This window comes from Bombus vancouverensis, unplaced genomic scaffold (assembly GCF_051014615.1).
Source record: "Bombus vancouverensis nearcticus unplaced genomic scaffold, iyBomVanc1_principal scaffold0022, whole genome shotgun sequence".
Lineage (NCBI taxonomy): Eukaryota > Metazoa > Arthropoda > Insecta > Hymenoptera > Apidae > Bombus > Bombus vancouverensis.
The window spans coordinates 1679101-1699352 of NW_027468913.1; the positions used below are offsets into that span (position 1 = coordinate 1679101).

The 20252-nt window shown below is 39.8% G+C and overlaps 1 protein-coding gene across 1 annotated transcript; it reads right to left on the reverse strand.

Annotated features, from left to right (window-relative positions):
* Positions 1 to 17955: 17955 nt before the first annotated feature.
* LOC143304132 (uncharacterized) lies at positions 17956 to 19998 on the reverse strand. The gene is made up of 5 exons (XM_076626499.1): positions 19913 to 19998; positions 19629 to 19835; positions 19413 to 19548; positions 18478 to 19274; positions 17956 to 18403 (listed from the first exon to the last, which is right to left on the reverse strand). Exons 1-5 carry the CDS (start codon positions 19996 to 19998, stop codon positions 17956 to 17958), a joined length of 1674 nt encoding a protein of 557 aa, XP_076482614.1.
* Between the last annotated feature and the right edge of the window lie 254 nt (positions 19999 to 20252).

Here is a 20252-nt window from a genome sequence, read left to right on the forward strand (position 1 = left end):
TCTTCCCCTGTTTGTCGCCATCTGCCGTTTCCCTACCTTACTTTGTTTTGCCGCGCTTCTAGCCTCCTAACCTCTTCTTTTCTAGTTTTTCTTATTTGTAGCTTTCTCTCGTTCTTGTCTCCTTTTTCGCTTTTCTTTTGCCTTCTCCTTGTATGCTCACTCTTTATTTTCCCTTCTTCATGCCTCTTTATGCTTCCTGTTCCTTTTTCCCTTAACACTTCACTTTTTCCAGTGAAGAGATCTCCGTCCGTGTGTTACCCTCGGCCCGAATCGAACCGAAAGCCCAAGTAAGGATTACTATTTTTGGCAAGCGAGTTTATGTAATTGTCCATTTTGTCGTGATATGCTTTAGAGAATTTTGTGTGCACTTAGTATCGATGTTAGTATAGTTGATTGGAAGGTTTCTGTTTTCTTCATATTTGATTTGGCAACCATGCCCCATTTTTGTAGTTCATAAGACCAGGCTGCGTATGTCCGATTTAGATTTTCTTGCTACGAGCTACATGGAATTTCTGATTAGATGTAAGTGTTTAGTTTTTTCTTGTATGTGTTTCTTCCAGTTCAACTTATGACCCAGATGTAACTCCAGATGTATTTAACGAAAGTTGTCTGTTGGATTTCCTGATTTAACAATTTGTTTGAGTTTGGATCTAAGATAAGGTCACTGCAGCAATGTTTTAATGCGTCAACATGTGACATTTTCACATTCAATTTTGTAAGATCACCCATTGCGCAATGCGTGGGTCGACTGTTTGTTTGCTTAACGTGAGACGCGAACTATCGTAATGGGTAACGATCTTAAAATGAATCCCATAAATATAAATATGGAACCTATTGATGGCATGAATAACGGCTAAACGTTCCAGCTCGAAGCTGCAATATTTTGACTCTACGATAGTGGTTCGTTTACTAAAATAAAATATAAGTCGAAAGAAACCGTCCGTTTGTTTTTTAATTAATACCGCGCCGAAATCACTTGCGATGGCATCACAATGCAACTCTGTTTTAAAATCGGGGAATAGATAATCAAAACCGGTTCATCAGCTAATTTACCTTTTTAAACACGTAAAGGCCGTATTTTCTTTCGCGCCAAACTGGAAATTCGCATCGTTTCTTAATAATTCATATAGGGATTTCATTAAAATAGAAAAATTTGGAATAAAATACCTAAAATAGCTTGCGGGGTTCACAAAATGCAGTACGTCTTTCGCCGTTCGTGGCAGTGGATAGTCTCGGATAGATTCAATGCCGTCTCGACTGGAACGAATACTAGATTCATTAAAATTAGTTAGCCAAGATATGTAACTTCGCGGTATAAAAAAAGAAAATCTGTCTAAATGGAATTGTAAATCGTTTTATACAGCTAAATGAAAAATTTCTTCAAACATTCAAAAAATCAAAATATGTTCTTTAAGCGTTTCTGTAGCGACTAAAATATCATCTAAATATAATACGACTTTATTCTTTTTACCGAGATTGGTAAATACAAAATTAATATATCATTGAAAAACACGCGGGGCATTAGTAAGCTCTAAAGGCAATTTCAGGTGTGTGAACTGTACAAAAGATGTATATTTAATAGATGATTTTGAAACCCTTACGTGATGAAAACCATTCTTTATGTAGTTTCGACCAATCGCGGGGAGACGTAATCGCGAGGAGAGATGTCAACGAGAGTCGTAAATTCCCGTTACGATTATAGCAATCGACGCCACGAATTGACCGATCCCCTGATTTCCGTTGAGATAATAGGGATGATTTAGTTTGTATAACACTGTGATTCACAGAATTGTAAATTATATATTTTCAACACTTAGATTACACTGTTGAGCATAGATAAATAGATAATCACTTATCGCACGAAGATAAGATAGATGTGTACGTTAGAGCAGGGCTCTTATAATTGGATTTAGTGTATTAGTGGACGTAGCACTATAATATATTTAGTAGAGGAGATGTATGTTCGACAGTACCGAGAACCGACTAAAATAGTTTACGTGAATTATGCTACTCTAGCGTTATGCTTAGACTGCCACGTTAGGCGTTAGCGTTAAACTGACTAGTTGACTTGACTCTCCCGATGTCGTAAGAGAACGAGGTGACTTTTCCAACGGTGTAGAAGAAGTGAAGTTGAGTGACGATGCTGTGTCGGAGGAAAGCTAGTGATGGGTGTGTCTAGCGCACGGGACCATCGGATTTGTTGATGACGATTTTGGCTAAGAGAGTGAGGGAAATAGGCTTCGTTGTTAATTGGTTAAACGAAGGTTGGCGGACTAAGAAGGGTCTTAGCTGCCCTCGATAGAAAGTTGTTATTAGGAAGCATCGTACGTGGAAAAACCCAACTCTCCCTTGGCAAGCCGTGGTAGATAACAGTCTAAAAGTGATTGAGAAAAATACATTTGTTGAGTCGGAAGGACCTTAGCAAGCAAATTACTCGGATTTATGACGGGTGCTTAAGGCTATTGAGAGTACTCCGTAAGGATGAGCAGTTTTTGTGTGGTATGAGTGCCCCTTTGTTTGCTTTTTCTCTTACTTGGAATTTTCGGCAGTGTTCTCTTTCTGTTAGGTCGATTTCACTTAACTTGGGTCTGAATAGTATGGTTTCGCATTTGCTTGTGTTGATTTTTAGTTTCCACGCGTGGTAATAGTCGTTTATTTTTTCGAAAAGTTCTTGCAGTTCAGTTTTTATTGTCTTAGTTTTGCGGCCTGTTACGTAGATGATTAGGTCATTTGCGAAGGCTATGGAGCGTTTGTGGGTGGATGTATTGAAATTAAAGAGGTTTAGTAAGTCACTATTGTAAATACTGAAAAGTAGCGGGGAATTTACTGTACCTTGTTGCAGACCATTTGTTATGGAGAATTCTTTGCTTGATGTGTTTGAACCTTCAGTCATTACGAATGTTCTGCTTGTGATCATGTCCCAGACTATTTTAATTAGATGTTTAGGAAGGTTTATCTTGATCAATTTGTATATGAGATCTGGGATCCAGACTGTGTCAAAAGCTTTTTCGAGGTCTATTAAGCAGGCGGCTACTCGTTGTTTTGCGTTTAGGGCCCAGCAGATGTCTGACGTAAGTTTGTTTATTGCGTGGATTGTGGAGTGGTTGTGCCTGAAGCCAAATTGATTTTCTGCGATTATGTCATTTTTTGTGCAGAAGAAAGTTAAGGGGTTGTTTATGATTATTTCAAGTACTTTGCTTATGTTGGGGAGGAGACTTATGGGTCGTAGGTTTGCGGGCGATGAGCCGTCTTTGTCTTTTTTTGTAATAGCTATCAATTTGGCTTTTTTCCCTTTTCTGGGGAAATATGTGTTGTTTAGAGCATTGTTGAAGAGTACTGTGTAGTACCATTTTATTTTGTTCGGTAGGCGCTTGAGTAAAACGTTTGGGATGCCGTCGAAGCCGGAGGATTTTTTGTTGTTTAGTTTGGAGAAGATTGTGCTTGGTTGATTGTAATTTGTGAAGTAGTTTATTTCTGGATCTGGTTGTTTGGGGTTGTCTGCGGTGTTTTCGTTTGAGAATGTACAGACTGTTTTGTTTAGCGTTTTGTCTTGTTCCATTTCATTTTTAAGTTTGTTTCGGCGATGATAATTCTGTTTAGTTGATCTCGGCCCATGTGTTCGTTTTGTGTGTGTATTTTGGAAAAGTGGGTGCCGATGATGTCTAGTTTTTCTGTTGTTTTAGTTATTATGAAGTTACCCTCGATGTCTTTGGTGGTGTTGTGTATTGTTATACCTGCTTCTTGGATGAGGGAGGTTTCTTCTGGGGGCAATTTGAGAGGTGTTGGAGCTTTGTCCTTTTGGTCTGAAGATTTGATTTATTTGTGGGAACATGTTGGCTGAGTCGTTTTTGGAGATGTTTCTTATTTTATTTGTCCAGTAATGGTTTATAGCGTTTGCGAATTCTTGTTTCATTTGCGCTTTTATTTTGTATAGTAGGTACTTTAAGAATTCTAATTCTTCTCTTTTGTCGTAAAAGGCACCGGAAAATTGTCTTTAAAGGTGATCTTATTTAATTCCCCGTAGATGACGCAGAGATGCATTTTTTATTCTTTTTCCGCACTAATACAACAAGGGATTGCGTATGGTGAATTGCTTGGTCTGATCATTTCTTTCTCGTACAAATCGTCCAAAATTGAAAAATCGGCCGATATGCCGACAGCAATGTCGCCGTTCGGCCCTCTTTACGGAGTAAGACCAGCCTCGCCGTCCGCCACGCTCGTGGGTAGACTCCCTCCCTCAGACATCTCGTGTAGAGGCGCCGAAGTTTGACAACGAGATGATGGCGTACGGTTTATCTCGCGCGACGTAACACGGTTTTTCGCTACATATAGCAAATTTCTTTTTATGATTAGTATTTTGGTTCATGCATACCTGAAATATAATTACGATGTAATTTTGTTAAATTGAAAATCGCGCTAGCCTGCCACAGATATTGGTGAATTATAATACAATTATTCAGTTTTTCTACAAACATTGTGGCCCTTTTCCTACTTAGTTCGGTAATTTTCAATTTTAAGGTGTTGAACAATTTCGTTTCGTTGTAATTTAAGATTTGTTAACGAGCACTTTTCACAAGCTGACCGCTGTTACTTGTCTTTGGATCGTTGTTTTGTGAATACGGTGAATGTAAGAATAAGAAAGAAGAGAAGCAATTGAGATACAACGAGATACCTTACAGATTTTATATCTAGACAAATAAAGTCAAAAGAAATATAATTTAACCAGTGTCTGGATCCATTTGGACTAGTCAGCAAATAACGGAAGTTGTTTAACTTAGTGTCATAAGAAGCCAAGGTATCTCTAAACGACGGATTTAGTATCAACATTCATTGTAACTTCAAAGAATTGTGTCGGACTTAGGCATGGTCTTCTGTGCAGTTGACCGAACGTTGCGCATTTCCAGAGTTTAGCTATCGTCCAATATCATTTTGATCGTGAGATTCTCGAAAATCCAATTAAATCGTTTTATAACAATGAAATAAAAAATATGAAAACTTCGTTTTTCTTATTTTGGCAATTTATGAGTAATTGCGTTATCGCTGGAGCAGACAAAGAAAACACCGGAAACTACTTGCAGTGATCAGTTCCGCGAAGTAGTGGGGATAACTCGTATCCGCTTAAAATTTGACGAGACAAATTTTCGACTCTCTGAGCGACGTTTATTTCGTCAGGACTATCAATTGTTTGAACGTTGTGTTTCGATCGTTCGCGGAGAGACGCGATCGCGAGATAGCACGTCAACGAGAGTTGTAAGTTCCCGTTACGATTAAATAATCGACGCCACGAACTGATCGATTCCCTTATTTCGATTAGGATAATAAGGGTAGTTCAATGAATTCCACAGAATTAACACAAATAAATTAACGTTTATTTTAACAAATTATCAACTAGGAAGACATAAAGAGAACAACGAAAAGAAATGTAACTGCGTTTTGCTTGATAAGTAATGCGCGATATAAGAGATGTGTTGACGGTTCGGCTTCTCGAAAAGTTCTGCACGCCTTTCGATTTTTTCCGTTTTTTCTGGAAGGCGACCCCCACTACGTTCGGATCACGCCACATTCTTTTACGCGAGGTAAAATAACGGCCACGAATCGACGTTTCTGGAGGTCGCCCTGCTTAATGAACCATGCGCTTGCCACTACAATGTTTGTTTGCCGGGCAGCCGCGACGATCCGTCTGCGACATTATAGTGCCGCGATCGACAGTTAAGAATATGATCTATGGTAAGCCGCATGGCGTAACACGTTGCATTAATTTCTCTAATGTAATTTCGCGTACCTTTAACTGTAACTCAGTTCTTTCGGTACTTAACGAGAGAGCCGAAAATTTCGTCGTTTTAAAGTTTGACGATCTCGATAATTGTTAATTGTGTAATTTCGTGCTCCTGATAAGGATCGATAACTTACAATTAATATGCATAAAAATAATTACAAATATTGTTAAATATGCCCGCCTTGATATTCAGTACATTTATTATTTCTTCGTAACATGTTTTTAAAGACGCTTAATAATATCTCTTCACTTATTTGTGACACTCGCCTTTCGATATTCTCCTCAGCGGTTTCGATTTGTACACATCAGTCTCTAACATCCCACAGAGAAAGAAGATTATTCTATTCTCTCCGTTTATTACGCCCCAAGGCTTACTATAGGCCGTGTTCCTAACCGTCGCAAACAGATCGTCTTACATGACCGTCGAGATATACACAAAGTAGCGATAAACGCATAGTTGTCGTCAAGCAGCGAGTTCCAGAAACATCTATTCGCCTTCGGTGCGTTATTTTATCCGCATAAAGAAGCTGGTATACGTGATCATAGGCGCGAACGGTGGCGTGATCCGAGCGTAGTGGGGGTCGTATCTCAGAGAAGACAAAGGACAAAATGGAAGGGCAGTCAATGGCAAATGAGGATTCAAACGGAATGCATCGAAAGGTTCAGACGAATAAAATCAAAGTCGCTTAGTCTAACGAATACATCGAGAAATATCATAAAATCGGGTCAAATTACTGTAACAAACTAATTGTATCATCGTTAAATCATTTGTGACGTATTCATTATAACTTTAAATATCGTTAAATATACACGTTTATATTAACCGTGTTAATTCAAAGTTAAAATCATTTGAACTATCTCTGTTATTCTAAACGAAACAGGGGAACGACTAATTCGCGGGGTCGATTATCATAATCGTAGCAAAAATTTACGTCTCCCGCTCACACGTTTCCCTCGCGATCGCGTCTCTACGCGAACGGTCGTAACATTTGGTCCTTCGAGCCGGATCACGAGTATTGGACGATCAAGTGAACAGAGATACAGCAGTAAATCATACAGTGCCACATGATCACATCATCATCATCAGCATCGCAGCAAGCGTTAGCGGCGAACCTCGCGCCAACAACTAGAGGGTCAACTTCCGCAAGGAAATGTCTTGCACGTCAAATCAGACACACACGGTGACGAGCAACGTTTCAATTCGCGACAACAAGGTATGCTCGTTCATTGTATTGTCTTTACAATCCGCTATAACATTGAACACTGTTTATTTTTTATCAGCTTCATTCTAGAATATAAGGATACACAGCTATGAGATATGTCAAGTCATTCAACAAACCACTAGCTTTAATTTTGGATATTTTATTCTGGTAGAAATTTACAAAATTCCAATGAAGATATTAGAAATCCATCTTCAGGAATTTATGTCGCAAAAGTATTGATGATAAATTCTGTAGTAGGATTAAGATCCTGCATGGTTCCAAACCTGTTGCTAAAATCCATGTTGATGTAATCCTAATTTCCCCAAATTTTCATCTTTATTTTTACACTGCGATTTAAGGCAAGAAAAATGATTGAAAGTTTCTTTTGTTCTTGTTTCAAATCATTTTTCCTTCTTAAAAAGGATTTTAAGAAAGATAAGAAATATATTTTTCTCAAAGTATGATAGCGTTTGTGATAGATCATGTATGATCTTGTCCTTTCTTTGCAATGCTATATCTAATGTCCTTAAATGTTCCATATCTTTTCATTTACTTATACTCTCATCTTATTCTTCTGGTCTGAAAGTATAACTGTTACAGCTTTTAATGGTGTTTTGTTTTTATCTCTTGAATATATTTCGCTTCATTTATCACTTTTAATTTATCGTCATCCCTTCGAGTTCATCTATCTTATCTTGTAGTTTCAAGTTTTCTTCTTTTTTCTATCCATTTTATTTCCTTATCTCCTGTTATTTTTCTCTAGCTTAACATCTTGTATTAGGTGTAACTAAATATATTATTTGCCTTTCTTATCTCCTTTAATTTGTCTTTCATATTTCTCATTTCTTCTCAACGCGAGAATTGATTGTAATTTCAACAAATAAATAAGAAAAAAAAAAATTTCTCATTTCCCTAGACATATCTATCTTTTTCAGGATTTCAAATTTCATGCCTTTATTCCCTGTGTTCACAACTATATTTCCTTTGTTTATACTTGTTGTTATCTATTCTTTGTCTTTTGTTGCCATTTTACTGTTTATGATGTGTTTTTCTAATTTTCCTCTTGTGTTTCTTTCCTCTGCCATTTTAGTTGTAACTGTCTACTTTCTTGAGCTTTCTTTGTTCCGTTGTAGTTTCCTATTATCTGTTTTATCTTTTTCTGTTTTTTTATTTATTTCACTGTCAGAATTTCTTGTTTCTTACTGTTCGGGAAGTGATACATTTACACTGTACATGAGAGTGTGTGTGTAAGGGTCAGAGGGCGTCAAGGTCTTAGTGGAGACAAAAGACTGTTGCCAGATGTTAGAAGAATCTGGGATAGTCGGTTGGCGACAAGCGTGCGTGCAAGACGTTCTTCAGAGTGTAATATAGATGTATAGCTGTTGTGTGTGAAATATAGTCAATTATTTGTATTTCCAAATCCTCGAATTTCCTTAACACATATATGTGAGTATGAGTGTGTGTGGAAGTATGTGCGTGCGCAGCGTCTCGTAGAACAAAAGAACGGAGAAAATGATTGTGAGACAAAAAGAGTGCTGAGACACGTTTAGTGTGTATCTACGAATATCTTGTAAATCACATATTAAATAAATATGAAACTATTTTAATATCATTTCTATGTGTAATGTGAGTGTTGCTATATGCTTATTTCGGCAACTAAGATCCACAATCCTCAACAATAATAAGACTATTAAACTGTTATAAAAGTAATATAGAAACACGGCTTATTTAAAAATTATTTACAATGTAATGTTTTGTCTATGATGAAGTATTTACTTCTAGAAAAACTCTACTTCTTTTTCTTCTGTATACTCGTGACCTGGACACAGCTGTTACTGTGAAAATAGAACTTAGTGAAGCAAAAAAGTTAACGAAAAGGAGAGGTCCATATTATTGTGTCCTTGAATATAAATGTTGTTTTTGGGTCACAAGGTCTAGAAACAAAAGAGCTATAAGTAGATTTTTATTGCTGTTTCTTGTAACTTACAACTAGAGTTACATACCAAGATTAATGTTTTGGTAACGCCCATTGCTGTCAATGTATCAACGTGCTCCCTATTATATTCTATTGTAATGTAACACTGCTAAATTCATCATCTGGATCAGCATATACTATACCTGTACTTAAGCTTACTTCAATATATATTTCTATTAGAAATTTATCCACGCGTTCCTCTATCAGATAACCTCAACAGTCCAGAAGCACTTTTTCGGATGACAATATTATGATATCTACGTTAAACAGAAGATTTCATTACATTATCAATCAGCCCTAATATTTTCATAACTAATAATTCCCTAAATTTTCTATTTGTATTCTTCTTTATCGTAATCTTGTAAACTATTAAAGCGTTTTTCTGTAATTCCCAGAAGAAACTGAATGTCAAGTTTCCAGTATCGTTTGAGCCCTTTTCTAATTGTAGTGGCATAAGAAAACATTTGATCCGCTATACTTTATTGTATGCAAGAGCAGCTAGTAGTTTCAATCTTCCAGATGACTGTTGCCTCGTAAAAGCAGCAACGAATATTTCTTGTACTTGGTACCATGATGGGAGTGAGCTTTGTTGATAAATCTCACGAATCTCTCCATTTGAGTGCAACAATATCATTCTTTAATACATATATTAACTTATAAATTAATATATACATTAAATTCCAAAAAAAGGCAATAATTTCTTTGGATAATATCTCTCCTGTTTTTTTAATAAATCAGTGTATAGTGTACCTCACAGATTGATAGAAGCAATAAAAAATAAAGGAAAATCCACTAAATATTAAATAAAAGGATAACAAAATTATCATTGAATTGTTTCACAGCCAAGAACACAATTTTAAGAGGAAATTTAAGTTTTTCCAGAGTTCGAAAGGAAACAATTTTTGTTTGTTCTATCTTCAGTTTTGTTTTATATTGTAATACGAAATTATACAAACGATTCTTTCAATTTTTGTTTTAGTATCATAAAAAAACTGAAAATAGGGTTGAGTTTATAATTATTCGCAGCAGTATATGTGGTAATTAATAGAAGTGTTAAAAGATGTATAAAGGCGAGAAAAATATAACTAGCAGGAGAGTTTGAAAACGTGTCAACAAGTATCTATGAATCAGAGTTATTTTGTTATGAAATATATTGGCGCACGATAACTCACTTATTATTAGCTTTCCTTATGTTTTGAAATATTAATTTATGCTTAAATATAACAAAACATGCAAAAATATCTACATTACGTATGCTTTGAATATATTTCATGTGTGTTTTACATTCTTGAATACATAAAAATTTAGCTCAATCTAGTCATGCGGAATTGTTGAATTAATTTTTATGTGCAGTACAATGCAGATTCATGATTAGGGTCAGGAGCGTGTAACGAACCTTCACCTGGATTAGACATTGTTGTTATGCAATAGAGAAGATATTTACTAGTACAAATATGATTATTACAGAATTTGACAAGTAATCGTGGTAATTAGATACTCGAGGTGCCAATGACAATGAAATGCGGTAGATGATGCTTGCCTTAGCAGAAATATTTGTTGCATCGCGTATTGTGGTTAGGTTTTCTCCTAGACCTTTAGCTTTTTCAATAAACTAAGAAATGTAAGAAGAAATGTTGCGTTTGAGATACCTTTTCGCTCTAATTATTATTTAGACTTGTTTAAATGTTCACAATGCAATAACAATACGTATCATTTTATTCGGGAGAGTCCACAGAATTTTTTCGTCTCAACCCTAACTCAATAGCTGCTACTATAATAACGTAAAATATTTCCAAAGTTGAAAATTTGCAATTCTCTTCAAAATTGATTTTTTCGAAAATTGTGAGTTATAAAGAAAAAACGGTTTACAAATTCGAGTGTAGCTTGCAAAAATCTACAAGAATCGCCTATCGAAGGTTGCAAAATTAGATACGTGTCGAACAGTGAACAGATTTTATTCCCATTTTTCACTTATTTTTGCATGTAAAGTAACTTCCGTCTGCCTAGTCGGTAACTAACCGAATTTACATGTTTCAAACATATTTCCAAGATCAATTTTCTTGAAAACAAAGCCTGTTATTCTTTATATTTTTCTTGTTTTTCTTCGTGTAAAATTGTTTATCGTTTGTTGACCGTATTTCACAGGACCTTATGTTTCATATATTCTAACATAACGTATTCATATAAATATTCGCAGTATAATAATCGCTATTTTCGATATTAAAATCATTGTACAAGCGGAAAGGGGGTGATTCTACGCGAAAAAAGAAGTCGAAAAATAGAATAAAAATTTTTCGTTTGAGGCTTTGTTTTCGAGAAAATCGACTTTGAATTTTCGCTCGGTACGCGTGCACTTTATCACGTCTCGTTATAACGAATCTCACTGTAGATCGTTGTCTCGATGGAAAAATTAAAAAAAAAAATTAAAAAAGAAAATTTTTATTCTACATTTTCGACTCCTTTTTTCGCGTAGAATCACCACCCTTAAGCTTGTACCACCAGTTACCAACTACCTCGTATATGTCGGAGATGAAAGAACATCGGGGCCTTTCTTTTGGAATTTTTGGGAAGATCCCCAATACTTTAGTCTAAATTATTTATTATAGCTATACTTAAATAATAAAACTTAGAGGTAGTTGTTATGATTCAATCTGTAGCGGCACACGAGTCAGAGGACAATTCAAATCCTGTTGTTGTTTTGCCTCGGAGTATCAAGACCGTTAGGTTACAAGTAATGTAAGAACAAATAAACTCCGGGCAAAATAACGTCGCCGCTACATGCAACCGTCAAACGTAGACGAATTCGAATTTTCCGGTTCTTTCCCGACCAGTATAAATGAACGGACGCGATCGAGAGCGAGAGAGTATCGAACAGTATCGAAGAGCATCAACGAGTATAAACGAGTATCGAAGTGTATCTGCAGAGTTTCTCCGAGTATTTATCGAGTATTTATTCCGCGACTTGTATTTGTACCAACGATTCGCGAATTAGGCTGTGAATAATTTAGTTATTTATTTATTTATTTACTCACAATATTGTATTATCGTAAAGTAATTTGAATTAGAGGTCGGTTGAAATTAGAAAAAGCCGTGTACGTCGTCTTTCTGTGGTTCGTTTACATTTAAGAGCGCTTATGTGACTAAAGTCACGTAGTTCTTACAGTGATGTGAGAAAAACAATAAACAACGAGAGGTCAGAGTATGCGAGTTGAAAAGTGAGTGGATTGCGAGAGTCAGAGTTGATCGAGACGTCGGAGAGTAGAGTTGAGAGAATTGATCGAGTGTCAGAGTTGCTAAAGAGGGAGGGAGGGAGGGAGGGAGGGAGGGAGAGAGGGAGAGAGAGAGAGAGAGAGAGTGTGTGTGTGTGTGTGTGTGTGCGCGCGCGTGTTAGATTCGTTGTGACGAGAGTTGCCAAGTAACTGTAAAGTTATTTGAGATAGATACGAGCATCGCATTTAGTTTCAGTTAAACAAACATCGTTCTCTGTCCAATTAATACCTGTATATTCAATTCATTATTAATAAATTGTAAGTAATCAGGAAAAAATTTATATCTTAATTTCCACGATACTACAATATATTTGACGGACTGAGACAGCAATATTTCGCTCTCGTTATTTCACTCAACCATTCATCGACCAATCCTTCACAAATCCGATTATGTTTGGCCGAGATTTGTGACACTGGCTTGGCCTCGAGGTGACACAACTGGTCGCCGAACGTAGCCACGGTGACGCGATGAACGTTCTTGCCTAACAGAGAAGTGCCAATATTGTGGGACACATGTTGTATTAACAATCAAACCCCGGGCAGGAGCAATGTCGGCTCTACGCGGGTCTGCCTAGCAACGGCGGCTGGAATTTTGTTGATATCCCCGGCCAATATGCAACGAACAAACGCGATCGTAAGGAGAGGAAAATTTCCATCAGTCTTTTATTCTTGCGATCACCTTGGAGAGTTTGCACATCGTCTTTACGTGCGGTATTATACCAAGCGTCACAGCAAACGTTACTTTGTGCTTCAAAATATATTCTACGTTTGACAAAGAGTTACCCGGTTGACCGTGGATTCGTTATTGAACCTAAGAACATTGTCTTTAATATCTCGAGTGTTTAATCACCACGGTTATTTGTCAAACTTTGTAAAAATCAATATTTATACCAGTAAATATAATCTCTATTGTACAACAACGATGGCTAGTCCGAATAAAGATTCGTTACACGCCTCTAAACCTTTTTTTTTTTTTTTTTTTTTCGTGGAGGAAACCTTCATAGGCACCCCGCGCCCCTCCGGGGAGAGGGCGCTGGGTAGTGCCGGATTCTTACCGGCTAAAACCTCCACGGTGGCCTGTCCTGACGCCTGAGTCGAGATGCACCCGGGATCTCTCCCGAATTACTCCGGTTGCCCCCGGGCGTCTATCTCTCCTTCTTTGTCGAAGGGAGGCGTCCTGCTCTTCTTGGACCGCTGGGGGGGAACCACGCCCCCCAGCGCCTCGCTCCTGCTGCGTCATCCTGGGACCCCGTCCCCTGACGCCTCTTCCTGGTTCGACGTGGTCTTGGCAGGCGTGGGGCCCACTAACTTCTCCGAAAATTCTCCGCACCGGATCGGCGCACTGGCAGGTGCCGCGGACACCGCCAGCTGCCATCCGTCTATGAGAGAATATCAGATCCGTCGGGATGCTCACAGGACTCTGTGGGGGCCACCAACTTCTCCGAAATTTCCGCACCGGATCGGCGAACTGGCTAGTGTCGCGGGCACCGGCCAGCCGCCACCCGACTATAAGAAATATCAGATCCATCGGTGTTTTCCCAGGGTAGTCCTGCGTCCCGGGGGCTTCTGCCTGCCTCGTGCTCCTTGGATGTTCCCGGAAAAATGGCTTCGGTGCGCCTCCTTCCTTCTTTCGTCAACACCTCACGGAGCGGTCACCCATCCTAGACCGCTCCGACACGCCTCTAAACCTAACGCTTACCCGACATATATGTATATGTAACGAAATGTTTTTGGAAATGAGGCGATCGATTCGTGAAAACTCAAGAATCGATTTTCTAAGTCTTCTTCCGTATCTCCACAGAACTCTTCGCTTCTAATCCCTCTTCTCTTTCTCCTTCTAGCTCTTAACTTGCTTCTTTTTCTTTTTTTCTTTGTTCAATCTTCGCTTCTCGAAGTCCTGTTTTATTCTCTATCCTAAGTCCCCGTCCCTCTCTATTTATATCGTTCGACCGACTTGCAGTAAACACAGGGAAAGTCAAACCGTCGGCTAGTATTCTAAACTCTATAGAATTTACATATATATATATGTCGGATTAGCACTGGGAGTAGGGTTGTGGGCGTCAAATGAATCTTCACGAGAATTAGCCATTGGTACGGTACACACAGGTGTAGTTTATTCCAATGATAGAATTATTACAGTCTTGACAATTGATCACGGCGGTTTGGCACTCGCGACACTAGTGACGATGGTCTCAGGCTCAATAACGAATCCGCGGCCAACGGGATGACAAAAGAACGTACTCACAAAGTCTAAGTCTGATTCTTTGTTAGTAAAACGTGAAATAATCACTGATCGCGAAGATGCTACTCTTTAATCAATGAGATCGCGCGAGAGAATGACTTTCCCGTCCCGATGATGCCACAGAGGAAAACTATAATGGGGTGTGTCTAAGGACACGAGATCATCGGATTCGTCGAGGAAAGCCTTCGTTTAGGAAGTAAGGGAAATTGACGTTGCTGCTAATTGGTCAATCTCCATATCGGTGGTTAGAAAAAGATGCTAGCCGCCCTCGAGGGAAAGTTGCTAGTGGGAAACGCCGCTCGTTGAAAAATATGTCTCCCCTATCTTCCCGTAGTTGGGACAAAGACTGTTTGTCTGTTTGAAGGACTTTAGTTAACTAAACCTTAAGATTTATAACGGGCCCTCGGGCTAGCCGAACATTTACTGCGGAGACGCATCGACATCTGGCAATGATCTTACTCGAAGAATAGGGTCTGCGTGTGTCGAGCTACGGGACAGAAACCGTTGGAATGTTTAATGCCACGTGCCGCTACAAATCTTTCTTTTAAGGAGAGCTATAGGGTTACTCAATGCTTTTGTTAGACGGAGGGTTCGTCTCGTTGACCGCGGCTACGTTCGGCGACTAATTGTCGCCTTGAGCCCAAGCTCTTTGTCACAAGTCTCAAACAAATACAATTGGGTAGAATGACGGCAAATCGTTTAATTACAACTGTAGATATTAATTACAATGTTTTTATGGATTTTCCCGAGGTTTCAGAGGGAAGGCACCGGTGTCCTCTTATCTCCGACATATATGTCGGGTTCACATTATGATTAAGGTTAGGGGCGTGAAGCGAATCTTCATTTGGATTAGACATTGTTGTTATGCAATAGAGAAGATATTTACTAGTGCAAATATAATTATTACAGAATTTGATAAATAGTCGTGATAATTAGATACTCGAGACGCTAATGACAATGATCTTAGGTTCAATAAAGAAACCGCGGTCAACGGAATAACAAAAATGCGCTTTCTTCCAAAGTCCAAGTTGTACTCAACTTGCTTGTCTACGGTACAAGTATTACTGAACTAACTCTCTGTTAAAACGTAGAATATTCACCGAACGTAAAGATGCTGTGTAACTCGCTAATGCGACCTCACGAGAGAATGACTTTCCGTCGCGACGATGCTGCAGAGAACTATAATGGGGCGTGTCTAAGGATACGAGATCATCGGATTCGTCGAGAAAAGCCTTCGTCCGGAAAGTGAGGACAAGTGACGTTGCTGTTAATTGGTTAATTTCTATGTTGGTGGTTGAAGAAGGATGCCAACCGCGCTTGAGAAGCATCGTTCGTGAGAAATGCAGATTTCCTGTATCTTCCCATAGCAGGTGGTAGATTTAGGGACTGTTAGAATAAAGACGGGTCCTCAGGCTAGCTGAACATGTACTGTGGAGATGCATCGACATCTGGTAATCATCTTGCCCGAAGAATAGGGTCTTTGTGTGGCGAGCCGCGGAACAGAAACCGTTGGAATGTTTACTGTCGCTTGCCACTACAACTATTTTTTTTAAGGAGAGCTATAGAATTTCTCCATCCCTATGTTAGGTAAAAACGTTCAGCGACTTGTTGTCGCCTAGAGTCCAAGCTCACGATCATAAACCTCAGGCAATTAGAATCGAGTTAAATTATAGAGACTAAAATATTGATGGTTTTCCGAAGAATTCCAAGGGGAAAGCCCCGGTGTCCTCTCATCTCCGATATATATAATGTTTATTGCCCAAGAAAAATATAAATTATATATGTCACAATAAACAACGAATTTCAGTTTGAAAGTGGTTTTGGTAAAAGTACCGCTACGCGACGGTACGACGTAGTCATACCATATTTTGTGTTGGGTTTACATTTTTAACATTACAGTTTATAATTTAATTTAAGCCGCTCAAAAGCGGTACTTTTATACGATATTGTCTTTTCTTTCTTTTCCTGTCCTGAAAACTTGTTCGCAAAACAGGACCTACTTTTACAGGATGGTAACAACAGGACGGTGGCCTACTTTTAGGTCCTGTGGGGCTGAGTAAATGGTTGGCGCAGGAGTGAGGGGGGCATGCCACGAAATGACTTTTACACAGTGATTGCGTAAAGATACCGCCTATAGGCTCGAAGCGTAGCCCATCACTGAGCAATACTAATCCGTCGTCGTCACTATGTAAGCGGTCGTCGTAGAGTTCGATAATGTTCACTCATCATTCGTATCCGGGACGCAGTAGATTGCGCGTTGTACAGGAATTTACTTAAAGTTTTAATTTTTCTATCCAGAAAACTAACTTTCTATATTAAGTTTCTATAAAAAGAGATAGATTTAACGTGGATAGAGTTTTTATACATAAAGGTTTATAAAATGAGAAGATATTCGCAAGTTTTATGTAAATAATTGTAAACTCTGACCTTCCGGTCGTCCCACTTTGAAACAGGAAACCGTCTTTCTGATTTAACGTTGTTTGATGTTTTTCTCACATCTCTGTAAGAACTAGGTGACTTTAGTCACATAGGCGCTCTTAAATGTAAACGAGCCACAGAAGGACGACGTACACGGTTTTTTCTAATTTCAACCGACCTCTAATTTAAATTGCTTTACGATATTACATTCGGCCTTTCCTGACAATCACATCTGCCCTCAGATGTGCTCATCATCGCTGCTCGTACTTACATCACTATCGTCAACATTCCACCACTTCATGTGATCGGCTGCCGTGGAAGTTGTACGTGGCCTTTCGTGCTCGCCCTCTCGCTGCACTATGTACCGGTCATTTCGCAGGACTTTTACCACTCGATACGTCCAAGAAACTTCGGATGCAGCTTTAACCCGGGGCCGCCTTTTTTTCTTTTCTTTTTTTTACGCGCGCGAGGAGGAGAAAATGCATTTACGCATACCCAGTGACCCGCGTTACCAGGTTATGTGAGACTCCAGATGACATCGTCATACCCACTAAAAACCCCTCCTCTTTCCTCTGATTTATTAGACACGGACAACGCCAGCAGAGCCGATCAGCATTCATCAGAGTTGTCCTGAACCGGGTCGCCGCATATTATCGTCGCGTACTGGTGCCGCCCCTCCTATTCGCTGACTCCATCGCCTTCTCCATATCCCTTCTATATCTCAATATGCCCTTACAGAACTCTCTGAACTTCCTCCAGTATTCATCCCTGGTGACTACAGTGTCCACCAAGTTGCCCACGCTTATCCTGACACCCAAGAAGTTCTCCAACTCGATTCTTCTGTCGATCCATTTAGGGCACGCAAATAAGACATGCTTGGCGTCATCATTCGGGTCTCCACAGTCCCAACACTTCGTGTCGACCTCCTTACCGATCCTCTTACGGTAGCTGTTGAAGATGCCGTGTCCCGTGTGCATTTGCATCGTGAAGTGATCGATGTCTCTTCTATTCCTGGCGAATATGGTCGCATTACTTATTAATCTCCTGGTCACATTATCCTTATTATACATGCTTCATTCCGCCTGGCACTCCGTTGAGGCCTTCTTCTTTACTTCTTCCAGATCTTCTTTCTTTTCCGCATGCCTCTCAATCACCTCCTCTCCAACAGCTAGGGTCTTATAGATATTCTTTCTCTCATATATCCCCTTCAACATTCGCACTTTAATGTAGATTGGTAAGTTCCCGGTCAATACACAAAGCGCAGCGAGGGATACGGTGCGGTAGGCCGTGGATGTGATGCACAGGGCAGTTCGTTGAGCCCTTTTTATGATCTTGTTTTTCTCGTACTTCATCGCATCAGCCCACACAGGCGCACCGTATGCTATTATGGATTCCCACACGCTGTAGTATAGCCTTCTTGCCAAACGAGGCGGACCCTTAATATTCGGTAAGATTGCTCGTAATGCTCCTATCTTGATGCCCGCTTTATCGCACACCGAGGCAATGTGCTTGCCAAATTTCCTATTCGTGTCAATCATGACGCGAATTTAATCACCTGTGTAATCGCGTCCACTGTACTCCTTCTTCTCCTGAACCCATATTGTCCCCTATGAAATGAGTCCACCCCCATACATCGTTCGATAATCAACTTGAGACATTTCTCCCACACTTTCCTCAAGGCCGGAAGTACGCTTATTGGGCGGTATGCATTAGGGAGCTTAGGTTCCCTACCCGGTTTACTGGGCAATATTACTCTCGCTGTTTTACAGCATCCCAGGATCCTACCAGAGTCCGTAATACTGTTAATCACCTTAGTGATAAGCTCTGTTCGGTTGTTTACTAGCAGCTTAACAATATCACCTGGGACCCCATCTATTCCCACCGCCTTCTTTCCATTTATTCTTCCAATGATTTCCTTAACATCTTCGTCCTCAAGCTGCTTCATGTTATAGGTGATATCCTCCCTGTCATGCTCTTCGACCTCCCTTAGCTCCGATCTGCGTCCAATAATGAACAAGCCTTTTAAAATTTCTTTCACCTTGTTAACAGGCATGTCATTTGGAAGCCCTTTCTTGCCACATCTATTCATAATCGTGCGATACGGCTTTCCCCACGGGTCCCTTTCTAGTATCTCACAGAATCCGGCCCAGGCTCTCTTTTTACTTCCAGCTATTTTTTTCTTCAGCTGCCTTCTTAGCCCCTTATAGTTACTAATAAGGGCTTTGATCCCACTGTCCTCCTTCCTCCTTGCTCTAGTTATTTTCCTCAATGCTTTGTGATCCTGAGTTCTCAGTTCTGCGATCGTCTCATTCCACCAGTGATTGCTGTACTTCTTGTTTGTCGTACAGCTCACCTTCTTCAGTATCTTGTCACAAGTTTCCACCATACATTTCTGCAGCAGTTAAGCCTTGTCCGCGTCGTCCGTCGTATTAAAATTCTGTACGTTAGCGATCTCGTCAAATTTAGCTAAAAATATGTCGGGTGCAAGACCCTTCGTCACATATTTAAAAAATTTAGTTCGATCACTTACGGTCCTCGTTTTAAACGTATGAGATATGTATAGGTGATCCAATGCTGTGAAAGCATTTAAAACCTTGTTCCTTACGTGGAGGTCGTTAACCATGTTTGTTGCACTGATTATGTCAGGGCAACTCGTCCTTCCATTCCTATAAAACGTGCATTTATCGTCCAGCATTATAGGGAACACGCCGTAACCGCACAGGGTTCCATCAAAATTCTTCCTCGCTTGTCCGTGGTTTGTCCTCCCCAGCACATGGACTTAGCGTTGAAGTCGCCAGCCACAATCACTTTCTTGTTTCTGCTTACACCTTTCCTTATCTCCGATGCAAGCTTGTTTATGTACGTCATGTATTCCTCAATCTTGATATTGGGGGAGCAATAACCACTGAAACAGAGGATATCACCTACACCAATACCCACTAGCCCGTCCTTCCTGTAGAAAAGCGTTTCATTCGGTGCTCGTTTTTTTGCGTGACCCAAATCGACGCAGCACCCTTAGTATCGTTATACCAGTAAGGTAGCTGCCTGTACGGTTCGGATATTACCACATCCGGTCTGGCCTCGATCGCGTTCTGGCACATTAGATCCTGCGCCATCCTACATCTGTTTAGGTTAATCTGGAGGATTTTCATCTCCTCCCTTGTCTTCCCTGTCGTAACATTCTCCTGTAACCGGGGCACGTCAGGGACCCCGTCACATGGTCAAACCTAACACCCGTCTCCTTGCTACATATCGCGCAGCACGGTAAATTTGGGCACGCTGCTATCGTGTGGGAAGGGACCCCTTCCTCCGCACTTCCTACAGACCTCCCTTCCGGGGCTCACAGCCTTACACTTGTTTGAAGTATACC

Bases quoted from the DNA above. Each gene is read 5' to 3' on its own strand.
- LOC143304132 (XM_076626499.1), bottom strand. From the start codon at position 19,998: ATGGCGCAGGATCTAATGTGCCAGAACGCGATCGAGGCCAGACCGGAT. The intron at 19,836-19,912 runs GTATAACGATAC...GCTTTTCTACAG, and splicing joins TACAGGCAGCTACCTTACTG to GAAGGACGGGCTAGTGGGTA. The intron at 18,404-18,477 runs GTTCAGGAGAAG...TGACACGAATAG, and splicing joins TTTCATAGGGGACAATATGG to GAAATTTGGCAAGCACATTG.